The sequence below is a fragment of the Anser anser genome, assembly GCF_964211835.1.
Source record: "Anser anser genome assembly, chromosome: 10".
NCBI lineage: Eukaryota > Metazoa > Chordata > Aves > Anseriformes > Anatidae > Anser > Anser anser.
Genome location: NC_139730.1, coordinates 12,568,907 through 12,589,160, shown reverse-complemented (window position 1 = coordinate 12,589,160; position 20,254 = coordinate 12,568,907). Strand labels below are relative to the sequence as shown.

Sequence of the window (20,254 nt, the reverse complement as noted above, 5' to 3'; positions counted from 1 at the left end):
TACATAATTTTCCTTCCTTCCTAAGCCCCTTTTCAGCAGTCTGGTCTGAGCAACAGTAGCCTTAGAAATTCAAAGTTTCTATCTTTGTATGTTTTAGTGGCAAGAACAGCATTTTGTCTATTCATCCACAAGAACAAAATGTGTGGCCTGATGAGTTACTTGAGACAACAAGCCTTTTGGGTTAGGATTTGTTTATGTTTTGGCACAGCTTAAACGTGGCATCCCTGGAAGAATAAACAGAAAGTTGGGGAGGGAGAGGAAGGAGCAAGTAAAGGGGCTGATGATGCATTTCTCATCAACAGCATCAGCTGTTGTTGTCTTCTGTGTTGCTTTGCTGAAACATTGTGTTTCCCAGTGGTGAGTGTCTACGTGACAGGGTGAATTTCTTGGGGAGCTGCCCCTTCTCTCTTGACTCTGATTTCTTGCATGTCTTTAGCAGTGTTTGAACTGCTCAGGGGTTTTGGCTCTGCGTGTGCCTTGTGTATGCTCGTGGCTTCCATGCTTCGGTGCTCTAACGTGTGTGATGCTGTATGTGCCCGGAGAGGATTCCTCTTCTGGGGGAAGCCCCTCCTGCAAGCTCTGCCAGTTGTTTGTCTGTTCCCTCCCTCCAGCCTTCCAGGATGGAGCTGCATGGCCAGGCTCCCAAAAAGCTCTTCAGAGCAGTCACCTGTCTCCAGCAGATTGAGACTGAACACCTAGGTTTGCAAAGGCCAGTGCCTCTGTGAGGAAAATATATCTTTACCTCTGATTTTAACTACAAAAGCCAAGTATGGGAAGGTGGACTGAGAGACCTCTCAACCTTCTTCCCCAGAGTCCACAAATACTCTTCTTAAGTAGGAATAAAAATACGTATTTCCTCCCTGCAGAACAACCTTAACTCTGACCCCTAGAGCTCTCAGAATAACATATTATACTGTTTTGGTTCTCTTCTGATATTTATGTTTCCTTTTAAGGTCTTTGGGTTTTTAAGCCATAAATTAAGAGTAGATTCTTTGCTTTCTATTAAGCTGGAGCAGTGTCACAGCCACTTGATTATCCACAGGGGATTTATCACAGTTGTGTGTTATCCACGGTGTGGCTACAGACGCCAGAACTGGCTTAGGACCAGCAGGCTTTCTCAGTTTGGATGCAGTGCTACAGAAATCCTGCTATATTGCTAGTAGAGGTAGTGAAGGGCAACAGGCAGTTTCACTGCTTTCCTGCGGTGCAGAATCTGTTCATAAACCCAGTGGATGCAAGGCAGTTCTGCGCAGAGCCAGCATTCAGCTGAGTGACTGTGCATGCTGTTAGCTCTGTCTGGCAGGGTGTCTAGCTCCGGCTCAGCCACACTGGCTCCAAACAGAATCATCGCTACGCCTCTGTATCGCAGTTCCCAGACCCTCAGGACAAGCTGCCTCTTCCAAGCACAGCACCTCCAGCCCATGCAGAGCCACCAGGAGCGTGCAGTTGTGGTCCCGAGACAGACGGACATGGTAATGCAGCATCACTCTCAAGGATCTGAGAAATTTTGTTGACCTAGTGGTTTGGATAGCCACAGCAAGCTATGTGCCAACATGCAACAATTAAATATACAGCTCTGACTTGAATCAAAGTGCTTGTTTCACTGCCAGAGCCAGGCCCCCAATTCTCCAAGGTGTCTTTGATTTCTTCCAGCTCAAAGGTTCAGGACAGAGGAAGCCTGTTGCAGCAGAGAGCCAAGTGAGGGGTGCTGCACAGTTAGCTGGGACTTCCAGGATCTTGGATTCATGCCATTAGGATCCTGATAGATAGTTTGCTCAGTATAGGCTGGATTTCCAAGATGGAGCCTTTATGCCTAGAGAAGACTTTGTTAAGGAAAGTTTTGGTCCTTCCACTTTCCCCCAGCTGTCCTTTTAGAGAGTGCCACAAGGTGCCTTTGGCTAGAGGCACAGAGTGGACTTTGTAGCAGGGATTCTGAAGCCACAGTTTGTTCTGGACAGTCAAATAACAGCACTATTGGCTCGATCAGAAAATGCCCTTGGAAACAGGTACCTTCAAGCTAGAGTCCATGCTTCCTCCTTCTCCTCCTCCTCCTCCCCACTCCCTTCCTCTAAATGACAGGCAGCTGAAAGCAGGCAGGCAAGAGCAGTTCCAGGGACAGAAGGAGGTGTAATGCTCTGGGACCCAGCCGGGGTTGTGTTACATCAGGACAAGAAAGCCCCGAGTGTTAATAATGAAAACCAGAGAAGTACCAATTACCACGCATGTTCCTCTGCTCCTGGAGCAGCTATTCTGGAATGTTTCTTCGCCATCTCTCGCTGGCGAGCTGGAGGCTGCTTCTGGGCTCTGCAGCACTGGCTAGGCCCTCTCCAGCACACTCCTGGAGTTAGCATTCCCTGCAATACCACGGTGCTTCTACAGTAGGAGCTTCTTCCATGTGAGAGGTGTTCATTCCACCCCTGCGCTGTTATTCCTGTGTGCCGCAGGGTGAGTGTTTCGTATTTTTCTCTTGCACGTGAATGCAAATGTATTCCAAGGAGTGGGCTGGTAGCTCCTCAGACTGACATTTGAAATTGGATATGTCTCACCTGCAGTTCAGACATTTACAGCTGGAGTTCTGACCTAGGCTTCCATTACAGGCAGCAGAGGGAAGCAGGAACTCCTGAGATGCGATGCATCCCCTTCTCAAGTACACGAGTGCTGCAAACCAGATGTCTCGCCCTCGGTAGGCGTGCTTCCGTCTAGTGACTAATGGTCTCTAGATCTTGAGGCCCACTGTAGGTGAGCTGAATCCACCCTTTAGAACATGAGAGGAGGCAGCAGGACCTAGTGGCAGAAGCAAACACATTCATTTATGACTGGTTTTTGGAGGTGCACCACGGGATAAAGGCTTGCTGCCCAACCCTGACCAGAATAGATGCCATTCATCATATAAGAAGCCCCATATCCATTTACCTTTCCCCTAAACCGTCCATTCCCTCAGGCTCTTCACTCTCTACTTTCAATATATTAAAGGAAGAAAGGCACTTCCTAAACCAGTCTGGGTTTCTCCCTCTCCCTGGCTGGAGTTCCCTGGGTTACAGGAGGGCTGAAGCTCTTTGAAAAACACACATAGGTGGGAGAGGAAAAGTCATTAACACAGTAAAACCCTGGCAGTACAAAAGATCCACCCAGTGATCCTTCTGCAAACTGCTGCTCTGGCTTCATTAAAACCATAGCCCATGGCTGTCACTCAGATAGGCTGGTTTTGCTTAGGGTTATCTAAATGAGAATGATCATTTCTGCAATGGAAAAAAAAAGGTGAAACCAGTAGGAATTATTCTTTATGAATTATGTGCTTGGCTTTCATACTGATCGATTGAGTCAGCATTGAGAGTCGGATTTCCTAGAACAGCCTTTCATGCTGGATTTTGGATATTTTCTTCTTTTCAGCTCAGAAATATCATTAGAATGGCCTTTCTCATGCTAAGTGACACTGTGGACTCCAGCTGCACCTTGGATGCAGCGGAAATAATGGGGTTTAGAAGCAGTTATCCACATCATTCATCATTCTGGTTCCCGGCATTCTTCCGTGGCTCCCTCCTGGTCTGGTTTGAGCACGTTGGCATCTCCTAATGCATGTGACCTCATGGCAACCTGATTAGGTAGGGAAGTGTTAATATCTGGTGTGGAAACAAGCATTGAAATTGAACAGCTAGCTCTGACAACAGAGTGATGAGCCAATTTAGGGAGCTAAACTGACAAACACGATTCCTTTCTTTCGTAACATTAGTTTTCTGCCTTTTTAGCTGCTCAGACTGACTCACTGTGGGAGCAATCCATGATGTTGGCAAGGATGGCAGGTTCACATTGCTGCTAGTGGCTGCAAAGAGCAGGACCAGCCCTGTGAGGGCAGCAAGCAGTTAGATGGACCTTGCCATACAGTCACACAGCATGCCTACGGCCCTGTCCCCTGCTTTAGATGCTTCCCTGACAGACAGACAGCTCCTCAGTAATCATTTGCCCCAGCTTTCTGCACTGGGGCTCCGTGGAGCTGTTCAGTGCTCAGGAAATGCTTCTCCCTGCAGTTTTTGTCACTGCACTCTCCGTTTTTGTTCATAACTCAGCAAACTGAAAATGGCTTTGCCATCCTATATAAGCCCGTGTCAGTGTCTCCCTGTCTTTTGGCCAACTTGTAAGAAAGTCACATTTATGGCTTATTTTACATCTGAAGAACTGAGAGTAAATCTTGTTACATCCCTAAGGAAATTGCAGGTCTGGATAAATGCTCTCTGCATGGCTCACTTGGAGGTCAGCTTTGCAGCAGCACCAGGAGGCACGCTGTTTCCATTTTCTTCCATTAAATCCAAGTAGGACATTGTGTCACCAGGTTGCAGGCTGAGACACAAAACAGCCAGGCTGCACGTGCCTCCAAACCACGGGGAGGTCTCCTGAGAAGGCCCAGCCGTGGCAGCTGACAGCGGTGAGTCTGCTGCACTCACACCCAGTCCTCCAAATATTTCACTCCTCCCGCAGCAGCAGCAGCACTGTGTGTGGGGAGCGGTGATTAACATTTCTCCATGCAGAACTCTAGGGCAGGACACGCTAGGGCATGGCTGTCGGGCCTCCATCCCTCCCAGATTGCTCCAGCGACACGGCAGCACGTGGGAAAGGATGTCAGATGCATTCGGGGTCTCTGCGGGGTGATGCTGGAGCAAGAGCATCTCCCTTGTAGTAGGTGGCCATGCTGCCTCCTCTGCATCCCAGCAATCCTGCTTCCTTGGAGGGACTGCTGGTACTACAGCAGCATGTAGGGTCTGCTCCCTGCTCCCTGCTCCCCCTCTTCATGGGATGTGTTAATGGGAAAAGAGACTGGAAGGTGGTTCCGTGCTGAGTCACGCAGGGTGACCGTGCTCTCCAGGGCCGACCTCTGCTGCTCACCATGGCGCGTTGCCGGGCAAGGAAAACCAAACCTGGGCAGGTATGTAGCTTAGGCCTGCTGGGCATAAAAGAGCCAAGCACCCTCAATGTCTCTACAACACAGCCCCCCCTCCCCCCCCAAATAGTGTCCATCAAGTAATTCTTGACTATGTATGTGGCTTTGATGATGGAGCACCTGGTTGTCTCCGTGTGTCCTGCTTATGACTAGTGCTGTGGACGAGAGGGACATAGGCTCCCTTGGCATTAGAGAACTGGCTGCAGAGAAGGGGTTGCAGCTCCCTTCTGCCAGGTTTCTGGGTGTCCTTGCTAAGAGCTGCTGTGTAGCTCTGACATGTTTTTCTTTTCCTTGCACTTCATTTAAGTGCAATTTCATATCCATCTCATAAGACTGGAAGTGATGCAGCAGCTGGTACAAGAATTAGTTGAACCAGGTGCTCTGGTAAAAGTCTGCTGAGTTTGAGGCTGTTCTTTCTTGCATTTGATACATACAGAGACTACATCCAACATCCGATACAAAGATAGCTTCCCCCATGGGTCAGTGCAACACATATATCCAACAAGAGCAGAAATCAAAGAAGGTCACTGCGGTTAAAAAGATGTGATGATGGAGTTTATTTCTGAGGTGTGGCTGATGTTCTGGAAATATTTGCAACCGACTTATTTTATAAGAGGAGTTATGGAGCTTTCAATGTAAATTGAAGGTAAAATCAAAGGGCAAGAGGGGTGAGTGATTACAATTTTGTATTTTGGTTTTTAATCTTTTTTTTCAGCTGGCTCTGCTCGCACACAGTGACTGACCCGAGCTGAGCTGATGCAGCCTTTCCTGTCACATCAGCAAGGCTCTTGACCCCAATACTGCGTCTAATTATGCTGGGTTGGTTGTTTGGGGAGCTGCCATCTAATCTGCTCCCTCTTGTCCCCTGCAGATCTTCCACATGACCTATGATCTGGCTAGCGCAGTGGTGCGCATTGTGAACCTGATCGGGATGATGCTGCTGCTGTGTCACTGGGATGGCTGCCTCCAGTTCCTTGTGCCCATGCTGCAGGACTTCCCTGACGACTGCTGGGTATCCCTCAACCGCATGGTGGTAAGTGCTTGTCCTTCATGCTCCCCAGGCCCCTGGTCGCCTCCCAGCACTAACATGGCGTCCCCAGCTTCCCATTTCCCCCATGTCCTTTCAGGGGCTTCCTCCACGGTCCAGTAAGCGCTGGCAGAGCCATGATAGTCTCGGAGCAGAGCCCCAGCACAGCCTGCTGTGGGCTGCCTGCAGCGCAAGGCAGGAGCCAGGCTCCCGCTCCTGGCAGGAGACAGCAAAGAGCAAAAATTAGAGCGTCTTTCTGCTGGGGTCTGAGATCCCTCTTTCTGCTGAGCCAAAGAGAAGAGGCGGGGGAGCCCTAGAGCCATAGCTGGGTCTGAGCTGTAACATCCTAATTCCCATTACTGGTCCCAAGGAAACTGTTGAGCCTCCTGCTCCGTATCCACTTGAAGGGTGGGTGTGATCACACTGCCTGCTGCTCCTTGGGGAGCTGCACGATATCCCATTAAAGCAGGCTGAAGCAGACTCTGCCAAGCCACAGTTCGGCCTCCCGTCGTAGGAGCACCGACCAGACTTCCCAGTAACGTCCCAAGCTGTGCTGCTCACTGCGCTGTTTGCTGTGAGGGAGATCTGAACCATATGGTACATGTGCAGGGATTTCGTGGTACCTTTCAACTGTCTCACTGAGAATTCAGGATCTTTTATTCAAAGGGACAATGTCCAGTTGATTAAGCAGCAACAACTGACAAAGCTTAAAAAATTGCCTCTTATTGCAGCTCTTAACCTCCAGATTCCCCCAGCCAGTTCCTTCTTTTAAAAAAAAAATAATGTCAGGCACTCATGCAGAACAGAACAAATGTAAAATGTTTAAAACTGCCAACTTCCATGCCTCCCACATGCGGAGCTGTGGGCACATGCTGCCCATGCTTGAGATGAGTGAGCAGCCGTGAAAAAGTCGTCTGTTTGGGGGTTTATTTGTTTATTTCTTCCCTCTGCAATAATCATTCATTTCCTGCTGTTGAAAGGTGCCAGACTGGCAGTTCTGGAGACTCCAGCCCTTTATTTATCTACAGCAGAGGAACAACCCATGCAGCAGCTGCCCTGTCTTCCCCAGTGCTGCCTTTTTATTATTTATATGGCAGGAGCAATGACAGATCAAGGCCCTATTGTGCTTGTGCTCTTCAGGTTCAAAAGGACAGACAGCTCCTTGTCCTGGAGAGCTCAGAGGTGCAGCCGAATCATCCCCATCAGATGAAGTGACTCGGCCATGGTGTCCTTGCAGGACAGTTTGAGAGCAGCAGATCTGAACCGTGTTTCCTTATTCCTGACATATGTTTACCAGGTCCTGCTTCCTGCTCTTTCCCACTTAAGTGGTTCAGTCTTCTTGCAGAGGGAGTGCTCGTTAGCCAAATGATCGTTGAGGATATGTTTATGTGCATTGAAAGCTTGGGTAAGAACCACAGATCAAAGGGTGAGCCACCTCATGTTCTTACTGCTTAGTCTGGGCACTTTTATTAGCTGCAGGGCTGAGGAGGAGGGGGAAGGATGTGTCCTGCAGGCAGGAGGGCTCAGCAGAGTCTTCAGGAGGGGTAGGATAGAAACATTTTATTCAGAGCATGGCTTTACCAGGCAAGGACTCATGCTGCAGTGCTTGTCTTCCCCTCCTTGAGAGCCCGTGAAGCTGGGAATTAAATTTGCCTTGTGTGATTTTTTTTTCAGCTTCTCATCTGCAGCTAAATCACTTTCATATTTTCCATTTCATAAAAGGGAAAAAAAATGGTGATCTCAGTGACTGTCTTAGAAATGGAATCTCAGGAAACTGGGATGGAGAACTGGAGAGATGGTTATCTGCCCCACCTATAATTTAGGTGGCTTCCATTCCAAAATTTGTACAGGAAAATGCCAGCCCTGAAATAGCTCATTTTTAGAACATTCGACAAAAAGAATTTTTGGAATCAGATAGTTTCTTCTCACACTAAGGTTCTGTCCTCTGATCTCCTGAGACTTCCAGAAGTGTCACTGGGAGCCTGCTGCCTAGTGATGGATGTGGATGACAAGATTAGTGCACCGATTTCCTTGTAGTCTGGTGTGAAGTGACGGGAGAGGCCACTGAGTCAGGAAACAGCCAGAAACCAGTGGCCTGGGCTGTTCGCAGGCCTTGGTGCTGAGGTGTTGATGGTGCTGTGTAGAACAGCTCTCTGAGAGCTGTGGTGGGCAGGGCTGGGAGGCCCCGATGGCATCTATCTGTGACAGAGTCCCCAGGTTGGATGTTGGGACACCCAGTACGGACCTGGTCACAGCTGTGAGGGGATAAATACACTGGGTGCACAACTGCCGTGACTGCCCACAGGAGCTAAAAAGCTGGGATGGAACCACTGCGGGGAAAAAAGGAATCTTCTAAGGCTGCTGCATCCAAGGGGAGCTGTTTGTAAGGTGCCAAATGCTTCAGAGGCTTGCTCCTTGAGTGTGCTGGTGCTGTTCATCCCCACTCCAGAGTTTCCCACCTAGCCACTTGGCAGTCCATTAAGCCAGCTCTGACTCCAATGCAGCGAGAAAAGAAGATTCATCACCTTCCATCTGCTTCCTAAAGTTTGATCCTCGTCCAGGGGATCTGTGAAGCAGCTGGTGTTGCCAAAGTCATATCAGGGGCTCGATAAATCCCTGGGTCCAGTTCATTTTGTTGTTTTCTATGTTTCCATCTTTCGTCTTTAGCAATTGTAGCACTGACTCTCTGTGAGCCTTCTTTCTGAACAGGCTCTGAAATGGCAGGGAAGGATGTCTTCGGTATTAATTGCTCAGCCCCAGTCTCAGGGGCCTTGGTGTTAGCTTCCCTACAGGGCACTTTATTAAAAAGGGAAGCACTGGTGAGTCAGCTCCAGGGAGGCATATGTGCGGGCAGCAGCATCTCCCCACGACCCTCGCCTGGCAGATCCTCATCAGAGAAATCTGAGCTCTGCTGAGACCTGAAAGCTGCTGGAAACACGTGGCTCGCTCCCCTGGGTGCTGTGCTCAACTGATAAACCCTGCAGGGAAGGCAAACATAACCCTGTCAAATGTAGCGACCTTGCACAGGAAATACTGCTCATCTTCCCTTCTGCCAAAAGAAGGAGAGTAGCTCCCCTTTGAGCCTACCATCCCCACCCCTGACACATTGTTGTGTTGCGGATAGAAAGGAAGAAGAGATGCCGGTGCAGCACGTAGGGTGGAAGACAGAGCAATCCTGTGTGGGTCTCCTGGCTGATTCCTAATTCCCCCCAAGCCTCTGGTGAGCAGCTCCCTCATACCCTCACTCAGCAGCCCTGCAAAGCTGCGTAGTAGATTATTGTGTTTTATAAATCTGTCAAGGAGCAAGGGTAGGGCTGCTCTGTGATGGTGTCAGCAAGGTGACCCCTGCACAGGCAGTGCCCTCACCTGCTGGACCTGAACAGGGTGCACAGAGCAGAATTGGTGATGGAAGGGTCTGGTCCGTTGATCATCCCAGAGAAGGCAAGGTGATAATCATGTCCAAGGTCCATCCAGGGAGTACCATTAGGAGCGGCAAGACAGGGGACCAGAGGCAGGGCTGGAGACGAGGCTAAAGCACATGTCCAAGGCCCAGCCAGGGGACAGGGCTAGCAGAGGTACAGCCCTGGCAGCTCTGACAAGGACTGGGTGCCCAGGCTGAGCTCCAGGAACCAGGTGTGCATGGGTGGGGGTCCTACACAAAGCTGATGGGCAGTGAAGACTTTGTGTGCACCCGGAGTCCTGAGAGAATCTTCTCTTCTCTAAGGCGAAGGCCACACAAAGCTCGCCCTGGAAACAAGCCCAGAACAGGCAGGTGCTGTCCTGTGAGGTATGACCCTTCATTTCCATCTCTGATCCCACTATTCCTGTCCCTTATACTGGATTTCTGAAGGTCTGTTTCCCTGCCCAGCAGTTATGGTGTTGTCCAGGGGAGGGCAGTGATGCTCAGAGGCCTTGTTTTGCAGCAGGACCCAAGTGGTGGGCAGCGGCAAACCCGGAGTAACAGCTTGTGGCCAGCAGATATCACAGCTGGGACAAAAAGGGGGTTCACAAAGAGTGCTCACACCCTGGCTGGCTGGGCTGGTGGTCTCAGACGTGAACCACATGTAACCTACAGCTCATCTGGCTAGGATGACAGATGGAGGGGGAAAATACACCCTTTCACTACAGACAGACTCTTAATTCTGTGAAATGTCAGTGGTATAAGCCAGGCATTGCCTTGTGCCCATGGGCTGTGTCCCTACCCCCAGAGTTTGCCAGGACTTTTGTTTCCCCACTTCTCTCTCTCTAGTTCTCTCCTATGAGGGCTGGGCCAGGCACACTCACACGTTCCTCAGATCCAGCAGCATCCTGTGAGACACCGTACTGTTTCTCTAGGTGCTCCTCTAAGGCACAGAGCCCCATGCTGCCTTTGAAGAGTTTCAGCTATGTGTTTCCAAGTATTCAGGGGTGGATCTGAGCAGAGGCATTGAAGTCCAGACACTAATCCTAGAGAAATCCTTATGGTCCTGCCAGCGTGGATGTTGAAAGCAAGCTAGTTTGAGAAACCACTTCAAAGTAACTTTAACTCCTGTTTGCAAACACTCGTAGTGCCTGGCATGTGTTTGAGATAACATCCCTCTTGACTATGCTCAAGCACAGATCTGTGGCTCCATTTTAGCTTGCTGTGAGATTTGGCAGAGGAGGAGTCATTTTCTTTCTGCAGTTTTAAGGCTGCATTTACCTCCCCTAATGGATCTGTAGTGCAGCCCTCCCACTGTAGGGACTGGTCTGATGGTGTACTGCCATAGCAGAGGGGCAAGCTGTGTCAGTACAGGGCACTTTGATGCTGGTAAACTTGTGTCCACATCACATTTTGAACCAGTGCTGCTCATCTGGCATAGTTCTGGAGAAAACAAAAGGATGTAGAGCAGGCCTGAAAGGTAAAGATATACTGAGACCTATAAGCAAAGAGTCATTGTGTAGACTGTGCCACGATGATCCAGCGCCCTTTACAGGTGCTCAGAGAACTCAGAGATTGTGTCCTGAAGGTAATTGCTTTGAAAGGTTCCCCTTCATGGAAGTGCCTCCCTTTCAGCAGTCCTTGAGCTCTTCTCCCAGCAGGCCACACTGCTAGGGAATGCTGTAAACACTCCGGGTTTTCCTCCAGCTCTCGCCCCTCAGCCTGTCATTACTCAGCCAACTCCTTGCTGCTGAGATCTGTAGAGCTCCCAGGGAGCCAGAAGTGTTTCTGCAGGCTGCTGGGGCTCACTGGTCTTGGACATCAGGGGTTTGGATGACTAATTCCTTCCAAATGCTGGTCTCCTAGACCCAAAAGTTAGTTGGGAACTGTTGTCTCCTATTTACTGAGGAGGGAACGAAATCCAGGGTGGTTCCGTGACTTGCCTGCTCCCTAACAGCAAGTTGCTGGAAGAATGGCTTTTAAAACTCAAACCTGCCTGATGCCCAGACTCTCCTCTTTGCTCATTCCTGGTCACTAAAGACGCTGGCAGCCAGTTTCCTGATGTTTCAAAATCCAGCTCAACCAATCTTTTTCTGTCTCCCCAAATTCCCTCTGGAATTTCTGCTCAGCATTTCTTTTCTCCTTGCCCTCAATTCTGTTCCGGAGATACTGCCCTGTTAAACTACTGCCACACTGAACTCAGGAGGCAGCAGCATTTCTGCAGTGCAGGTGAGAAGTGCCTGCATGGGAAAGGTATTTGCTTTGAGAACTTTCTGGCTAAGAAGAAGAACTGGCCTGAGGGGGCAAGGGGAGAAGAAATCATGCTCTGCTCCGTCAGGCCGAGTGCACATCTCTGTTCTTTCTCTGCCAGACTCAACTGGTGGTTCCATAATAGAAGGGTGGGCTGGGGCTGCCTTAACCCCTGTGCCATGGGTTGCTGGATTTTTGTCCTGAAACTGCCCTCCTCAACCAGGAGTATCAAATTGGTCAACTGATAGCCAAATCATGCTTTTTCACGTCTTGCAGTTTGTATTTAGTGCTGGGACTGACTCTTATCTCCTCGCCTTGCCATGGTCCTCTCAAGGAGCTGCATTCTGCCCTGTACAGGCAGCAGAGCGCAAATTCTTTTTGATTCCCCTTTGGGGAGTCACACACTGGGGCAAGCCAACTGCATAGCCAGGAATAGAGACCCCAATGGCCGCATTGTCTGTTCTGAGGACTCGAGGGTAGTTTTTCTAGAAAAGAGGTGAACTGTTTCTGCTCTGTTAGGGAGGGGAGCCCAGACAGGCTGGCGCCAGCAGGGAGCAGTCCCTTCTGGGACCCTGAATGTGCTGCTGCTTCTGTGTCCGCTTCGCTGTCACTTGTGTTGCTTTGCCCTTCTTATTGCAGTGTGAATCAGGCTTGTCTTGCATAACGTAACCAAATAGGGCTGAGGTAACACCATCGCCTGTCTTTGTTCATGTGCTTATCTCTTAACCAAGCGTGACCACTCTCTGGAGATTCCAGCTCTTTGCCACGGCTCCCAAACAGCAATAGTACACTTTGATTCCGTTTACTACCTGTAAGCTTACTGAAAATTTTCCATCAACATTAGTGACACCCAGAAAGCTGTTTTTTGTAAACAGGTCATCAGCCATTCACCTGATTGTGATTAGATCCCTCCAGGGAGGCGTCCAGCACTGCTGGTCAGTGGTGCTGAGGCTGCTGCATCTTTCTGAAGGAGTTCCGAAAAGTATGGCTCATCTCTGCCAAGCCCCAAAGCAGGCCTGCTGCACCACGACCTTCTAAGTTGCCGTGGTATACGTATCTGCACTGCTATATCCATGATGTTAGCACCTTCCTAGGAACAGAAAGAAGACTGATGAATGTACAGATTATGTGCTGCGATGAATGTCACCGTAGCAGCGGTATTTTTTCACATGCCTTGTAATAGCAGTGTGTGATGACAGTGCATTTACTTTACAAGGTTTTGTGGCAAGGACTTGCTAGCATATAATACCCACAGGACAGTAAATGTACCTTGTGCTGTTCCATGAACTCAAGCTAATCAGAATAGTCATGAAACTTATGTTGTATTTTTCTCCCTTTCCCATGATATAATTGCCAAGGTGCCTCTGCTGTTAGTTGCAGTGGGAGAGCACGGGGTGTCCGAAACAAGCCATTGACTTCAGCTGGCTTCTCACAGTGGTTTATTTCATCTCTCGAATGAGACCGTTTGTAGTTTGTTCAGCTCCCTGAAAAAAGCCCAGTTTGACACTGCAAAGAACTCGCTGTCTGGACATTATCATCTTAATTTTCTGCCCTTCCCATCTCTTCAGGTAATGACCAGAGTTCCCAAACATTTCATAAATTGCTGGGGAGTAAGTGATTTTCCCCACTTTAAGATCTTACTGCTGGCAACCTTGCTCAGGCTCTCTTTTACCAGTTCTCTGAAAAATCCATTTCCCGAGGGAGTAATCATCTGCATCAGTCCCTTCTCCCACATATGGGTCACTTTGAAATTATCCCAGTGCATGGTCCCATTTTATCCCAGGTTAGCAGTGTGTCAGTCTGGCTTCCTTTCTGGAAAGCCTTGCTGGAAAGAGCACACGGGACCTGTAAAACCCTGACCAAAGTCAGTTATTGTCAGATGGCTGAATTTAGGCTTTGTTTTTAAATCCAGTGTGCCCAACACTTCCAAGCCATCAAGGAATCAAACTGCTTGTTTAACATATAGGGGTGCTTTAAACATGGACTTTGGGGTCTAACATAAGGTGTCCTTTTCTGAAATGTGTTCATCTCCAAGAATGTCTTGTCCCACTGCTAAAGCTTTGTCTGTCTATCTGTCTCTTTAGAATGACTCCTGGGGGAAGCAGTATTCCTATGCGCTGTTCAAGGCAATGAGTCACATGCTCTGCATTGGGTATGGGCAGCAGGCGCCCGTTGGCATGTCAGATGTGTGGCTCACTATGCTGAGCATGATTGTCGGTGCCACCTGCTATGCCATGTTCATCGGCCATGCCACAGCCCTAATCCAGTCTCTGGACTCCTCACGGCGTCAGTACCAGGAGAAGGTAAGGACTGGGCTTTGCAACCCTTATATGACCCAGGGGTGGTTTACGTGTTGTCTGGAGGAAATCAGGGCTGTGAGTAACTCAAGTGAGAGGCCAAAGGTCCGGTGTCTTTGTCACCACAGCAGTTTACGGGTAATTTAATTCGTTTATCCAGACAGACCCATGGAGGAAACAGATGTGGGATCAAATGAATAATGGTAGGGCAACTGGGTGATTCTTTTTGTATCAGACTATCTTTTTAGATTGGCATTATCAATGTCACTGGTATCTAAAATTAAAAGTCACTTTTTCCTTTCCGAGATCTTTTTCCAAATCCCAAGTAAACATTCAGAACATGCAGCTTTGTTTAGCAAGCACTTCCTTTAAAAGTATCCGGATTAATCTCTTCAGTGCTTGTGAGTGAAACTACCTAACAAACCCCAAAGCACAGATTTAAAGCTCAGGAGCACCAAATAGGTTCCCCAGGTAGCTATCGAATTAATTGCACGGTGGATGAATTGCATAATGTAGGGCACAGAGAGAAATGTCACCATTGATCAGGTTACCGCTGCAGTAGCAGTAATGCCTGGTGGTGGGTTTAAGGTGATGCTGCAAATTTGTAAGAAGTTAAGGGGCAAACAGGGGCGCTCACTGTGATTTGGTAACTTATGGAACTGCCTCAGTTCCTTCACTCTTTCCATGCCTGCAGTATACTGCTGCCTGTACAGTGGCATTTCATCTTCTAAAGCAAAGGAGCTGCTGGTGCAATGATGCTTTTCCTTCTAGGACACAGACAGGAAAAGCTGCCTTCACCTTCTGGTTGAAACAGCAGGTCTGCACAAAACAGGAGGGCTCACTGAAGAGTGACTGTGTGTAACTGAGAGCAAGGGCCTGGCTGGCTCAGAGGTGTTACAGTCAGGGTCAGGTGAAGATTAAGAAGAGGAAGAATGAGGTGCTAGTCCTTTTCTGACCTTGCCTGGAGCAGTTAGACTAGGTGAGAGGGTAGCTGGTGTTCAAGTCCATAAAGTACGGCTAGTATGCACTGGCTTAAGAAAGGTGAGGTTTAAGTTGCTGCATGGAAGGAGGTGGGAGAAAGGCTTTATTAGGTGGCCTAGAGCAGGTCTGAGACACAGGAATTACAATGCTGGGCCACAGAAAGACATTGCAGGAGGGCAGAGACTGAAAGCAAAGACCAGAGGGTGAATCATGCTTTTGGGAGAGGGAAAATCTCAAACCTCAGCTTGAGCTAAAAGAAAAAGCCCAGGAGAAAAAGCGTGGAGGTCTGGGATGCGTTTTGCCTCTGTGTTCCAGATTGGCAGGACTAAGGCTAATTGAGAGTAAGGCATGCCAGAGAGAAGGACACTGCAGCGCTAGGAATGCAAGCTGATCAAATCTGTGTATGCAGAATATTTATTCAAATGTGTTTGAAGTAGCAAAGAAGTCAAGGACTGATTTACAAATCCAGCCACCTGGTCAGCCTAGCCGCAGCCAAGTTTACACCTGCAGGACTGGGCAGCACGATTTTTTCCCCAGCCAGGTCTGAAGTCAAGGGCAGAACTTGACCCTGGACATTTGATTCCACTCAGTGCTCAGGGAAATCAGTCACCAGTAAGCCAGCAGAGACTGTAGCCAGGGTGGCAGAAGTGTGAAATGTTAAATAAAGCCTGATTAGAATGTGGAGAAGTGAATGAGAGGGTTAATAGATCCAGGAGAAAAGCTTTGTGATGAAAGCAGTGAGTAGAGGGTTTAACAAAGGGTGTATTTCATCTGTAGTGGTTATAGCAGGTTCATTTCCCAAGGTATTCTCCTAGGAACAAAGCCTCAGGGACTGAGTACATTCAATTTCCTCTTGCAAATGGGACAAATGATGGTCTAAAAACAAATATGTATTTACTTTCTGCATTCCTTAGCACTTGAATAGCCATGATTAAAATGAGGCTGCTTCGTGATTTGCAGCCCTGCAACTCAATTTAGTTCAGTCCTCTTGGGACAATGTGTCTGTTGAAGCATATTATAAGCAAAGAATCTCAACAAGTTGGCAGGGTCAACTGGGAGAAGCAGGCAGGAGTTTGGAGACTTCTGCTGAGTACCCCTTCAGGTGCAGACAGGGCTCTGCCTCTCACCTCAGCAGACTGCAGACATTTTTGCAGCTGTTCCGGGAGTAGCCAAAGAAAGAGGGTACAGTGGGGAGGGAGAGGAGTGGCAGAAATGACTATCATAACAGGACGGAAGAGTATAGCTGGTAACTTTATTGGCAGGCTTTGCGTAACCTTCAAGACAAGGTTTGGGAGGGAGTTTGTAGTGAAATTTCAGATTGGTCTGTGTCTCTGCCAAACAACTTGTTCTTCCCTTGTACAAACAGGGCTTCTGAGAAGAGGAATAAAAGACAAGATGTGCTGGCTGTTGGATTCAATAGCAGGCTTGTCACAGTAAACAGTACATGATTTAGCCCCATCTTTCACTCTTGATTGGTTTCATTGAACATTTGGAGACACTATCCCTGTTCTGTCTAAGTCTCCTCCTGTAGCATATGAACTTCATGCTGTGCCGGTTTCTGCAAGGCAGGGAAGCCATACAGGATCGACAGGTTGGTAGGAAGCATGGAGATTTTGGAGAGGGAGGTTGAACCCTCCAAGACAGTTTAGTGCTAGTGTTCCCAAGTACAAGCGGAGAGTCCCATGTGGCACAGAGCACTCACACCAGCTCAGGCACTGGAAGTGGCACAGCCATCATGTAAGTATGGCTCTGTGCCATCCTTAAAAAGCTCTGAGGCAGAACAGCTCTTTAGCTCTGGAACTGTGAAGTGGCTGTTTTATTTCCAGTCCCTGAGACAAAGCTAGAACAGACCTCTGTGTCCTGTCCTGCATTGCAGAGTGTGTTACACCCTAAATGACTTGCCTGTGGTCACACAGGGAGAGTCAGTGACAGCAGGATCAGAAGCTGACTCCTATCTCTAAACTGCAGTCTAGTGTCTAGCTTCAAAATCTCTTTGCACCCATGACTGGTATCCTTTCTCTTACATGTGTATGATGGGAGAATATTACAAGTTCATCCTCAGGGGTTTTGATAGAAAAATCTTCCAAAGTCATGGAGTTAACATTTTATAACTGAATTGATCTGACAGCTCTGACCAAAGAGGGGAAGCCTTGCACACCTGTTCTCACACGGCGCTCTCCTACTTACAGCTGCACAGTTTCATTCCTGTGCACCACATCTAATGCTACTCAGACCTCTACTGAGATGATTTCTCTCTTCTGGGTTAGTTTTCTGCCAGGTGACTGGGTTAAATTGCTGTAGAGTCCAGTGAGTGCCAGAGCTGGTACAGGGTGATGGTGAAGGAAGTCCATAGCCAAGAGCAGAGGCTCAAGGCCCATTTCAGCTGTTCTTGTATCAATTCACACCTTAGCATGTAGGTTCATCATTGACTCCGAAATCATCGCGCAACCTGCAGTAACTGTGGCTCACAAGAGTGGGAGAGTGCTTCCTGCTCGGGAGATGAGTAAACTAGTTGGATATGAAAGTTATTTTCATGCTTTTTGCAGGTTGCCCTATTAATTTCTTTCTCTAATCCTAAAGCTCAGCTGGATTAATATTTATGTCAAGTCACCACAAATGCACACACACACACACATTCTCCCCAGTAGGAGCTGTAACCTTGAGGCTTTTGGGAGCAGTGATTATGCTGCTTACTGCAGCCATGCTCCTCGGAACAAAGCAGAGAGAGACTCTGGGCTTTACTCTTCCATCCCAGCAGGATGCAGGCAGTGATGGGCATCCTGCAGAGAGGCTCGGCTCTCCTGCGTTATCTGCTCAGGTACATGCAGAAGAATGACTGATGACAAGTAGGAATTGCTGCTGTCAGCATTGCAGAGCCCAGCAAAGCTGTAATCTCTTCTGCCAGAGCCTCATCTCTGCTCAAGATCTGTCTGCTACACTGGTGTTCTCTCAAGCTCTCTGTTCTCCATATTCATTCCCCTGCTCAGTCTATCCAGTGCCTGTTGTTCTTAAAGTACAGATTGAAACTGGGTAGATACTTACATATTACAGTGTTATTCTGAAGAAGCACCTGCTGCAGCACAATTGCAAGGGGTAACATTACAGAGAGAAGCGCTTTCCAAATCCTGCAGAAGCACTACTGACATCATCTCACAGTTCCTGATACAGCCCTGTTAAACCGCCAGCACCCTCCTTCCTGCCACAGACTCATCCTATTCTCTGGCTGTCCACGCCAAAAGGCACTTTGCTGTCCAACTCTCAGTGTTTCAGTCCTTCTGTCATTGGCCTGAACTCAGCAAAGAGGGTTTTGATACTGGTAATTGGAGAAAATGTAATAACTGTAAAGGCTGAAGCATACTGTCTGGAAAGTACAATCGTTGTTGGAGGACAAAGCAGATGTTAGACCAATATTCGTCAGGGCAGAAGTGGGAGACTCTTGTCAGGCAACAGCTTGAACCAAGTGGTATTGTGTGGTCCTTTCCACAGCATCTCTGTGGCACAGTACGGGTCAGGGTGATCTCAGCGTACTGGCTTGATGCCACTGGCCAGAGGTGATGGTCTTCATCCCTCAGACTGTCAGGCACAACTCCTCTCCCCAGAGAGCCACGCTAAGTCTGCAGCATGAGTTACTCCCATGAGAATGGAGGCAGTTTGGGGACTGGATCAGCCCTGCGGACTGAAGTTCAGTGCTCCAAAAACTGATAGAGCCAGAAGAGCACACACTGCCGTTGTGCGTCACTGCTACAGAGGGGGCTGGGAAGCCATCTCCTGGGCTTGGGCAGGCCTTGCCCTTCCTTGGAGACCAGCAGGACAGAGTTTTATTACACAGCAGGTTTAAGAAGTGATTTTTTTCTCCTGGTATGTAATTAAACTGTGAAACTTACTGCTACAGGGTGCTGCGGAGGCCCAAAGTTTAATGAGCCTTGGAATATTTAAATAAATTCATACAAGTAAAATCTTTCAAGTGTTACTGAATACTAAGATGCAGCCATAACCCCTGGCAGCGGGTATCCCTCATCCTCTTTTGTCAGAAGCTAGGAGGGTATGGCCAGGAGCTGGGCTGCCCTACGCCTCGTTTGTTCTTTCTCCTCTTCCTCAAGGCATCTGAAACTGCCAGAGACAACACAGGCGAGAGGAGCCCTCAGCTCACTCTTTTTGTGTTTTTAGGCTGTTGGACTATGCAGTTTTCTGAATGGGCTCCAAATGAATGTGTGCATGGAATTTGGTGCAGAGATCCTAGCTGGAGTCCTGGACAGAGCATAATCACATTAGCCTGGCAGCAAGCCTTTGCTGATTAGCCCCCTTCCCTCCCCTCTAAGCAGAGCTAATTAACCCAAGCGCAGCACTGTACCGAAGCTGTATTAATTCTTGTGGCTCCAGGGTTGGTTTAGCCAGTGCTACCTTGAGGATGACACAGCGCAGATGTATGAAGATAACTCATGTCAGCTGCTCTGCTGGTGTGGAGTTGGGCAAAGACTTCTGCTGTTCCTGCACGCACTCTGTCAGATGGGAGATTTCTTGTTCATTACCAGCCTGGACAGGATTTGTAGTGTTATTCCTGAGACAGTAGGTCACCAGCATCGGTGGTTCCTCAGGTGGTGGTCACAGTTGTTTAGAGTCCAAAGGGGCAAGAGTCCTCTCAGCTAGTGTCTCAGTTTTGGATGGTGGGAAGGCTGCAGAACTCCCTGACTCTTGTGGTAGTGTGCATAAAGGAGAGGCTCAGGAGTGTGTAGCACTCCAGAAATTGAAGGTGTCTGGAAAATTTAATCAAATGCAAAATTTAATCAAATTTCCTAATTGGAAAAAAGTTTGGAGAGCCTTGCTTTATCCTGTTATGGTTGTACTAGTTGCGTATTACCTCAAGTCTGCTCAGAGATGGCCTGAGAACTGTTATGTCCCATGCTACCATCAATCAAAGCATTTGGGATAGATAATAAGGCTTATAAATGATGTGCTTTACTGACTGCGTCTAGCTGCGAGGGCTGCTGATGTGTTCTGGGCTCAGTGTCTCAGGCAGTGCCTCCAGGTAGGTTCTTCTGTAATCAGGGCTGGGTTTTCTGGCAGCTGTTCAGGCCAGGGTCAGCAAGGGGAAGGAGTAAGCTTGGATGCAGCTCAGGATACCAATACGGGTCCAACTTCTCCCGTCACGGTAAAGAGTAGATGGAATAGCAAGGGGTCCTTATCCCCACCTTCTTTGCCAAATTTGCAACCTGGTGTAAGTTGGCCCTCCTTTGAGTGGGGATTTGGACCAGGTGACCTCCAGGGGTCCCTTCCAGCTTACATTGTTCTTTGTGGCGCAGAGTCCCTGATTGCTTCAGGCACCAAGCAGTCAAGATTTGGTGAGAATGGCTGGCTCTGGATTGTGC

The 20,254-nt window shown here is 48.6% G+C and overlaps 1 protein-coding gene across 1 annotated transcript in view; it reads left to right on the top strand.

Annotated features, from left to right (window-relative positions):
- HCN4 (hyperpolarization activated cyclic nucleotide gated potassium channel 4) overlaps positions 1–20,254 on the top strand; it is a 159,896-nt gene that overhangs the window by 98,978 nt on the left and 40,664 nt on the right. The window contains exons 5-6 of the mRNA XM_083850545.1: positions 5,805–5,966; positions 13,695–13,913. Coding sequence (XP_083706671.1) covers positions 5,805–5,966; positions 13,695–13,913 — 381 coding nt within the window. The remainder of the gene's footprint in view (positions 1–5,804; positions 5,967–13,694; positions 13,914–20,254) is intronic.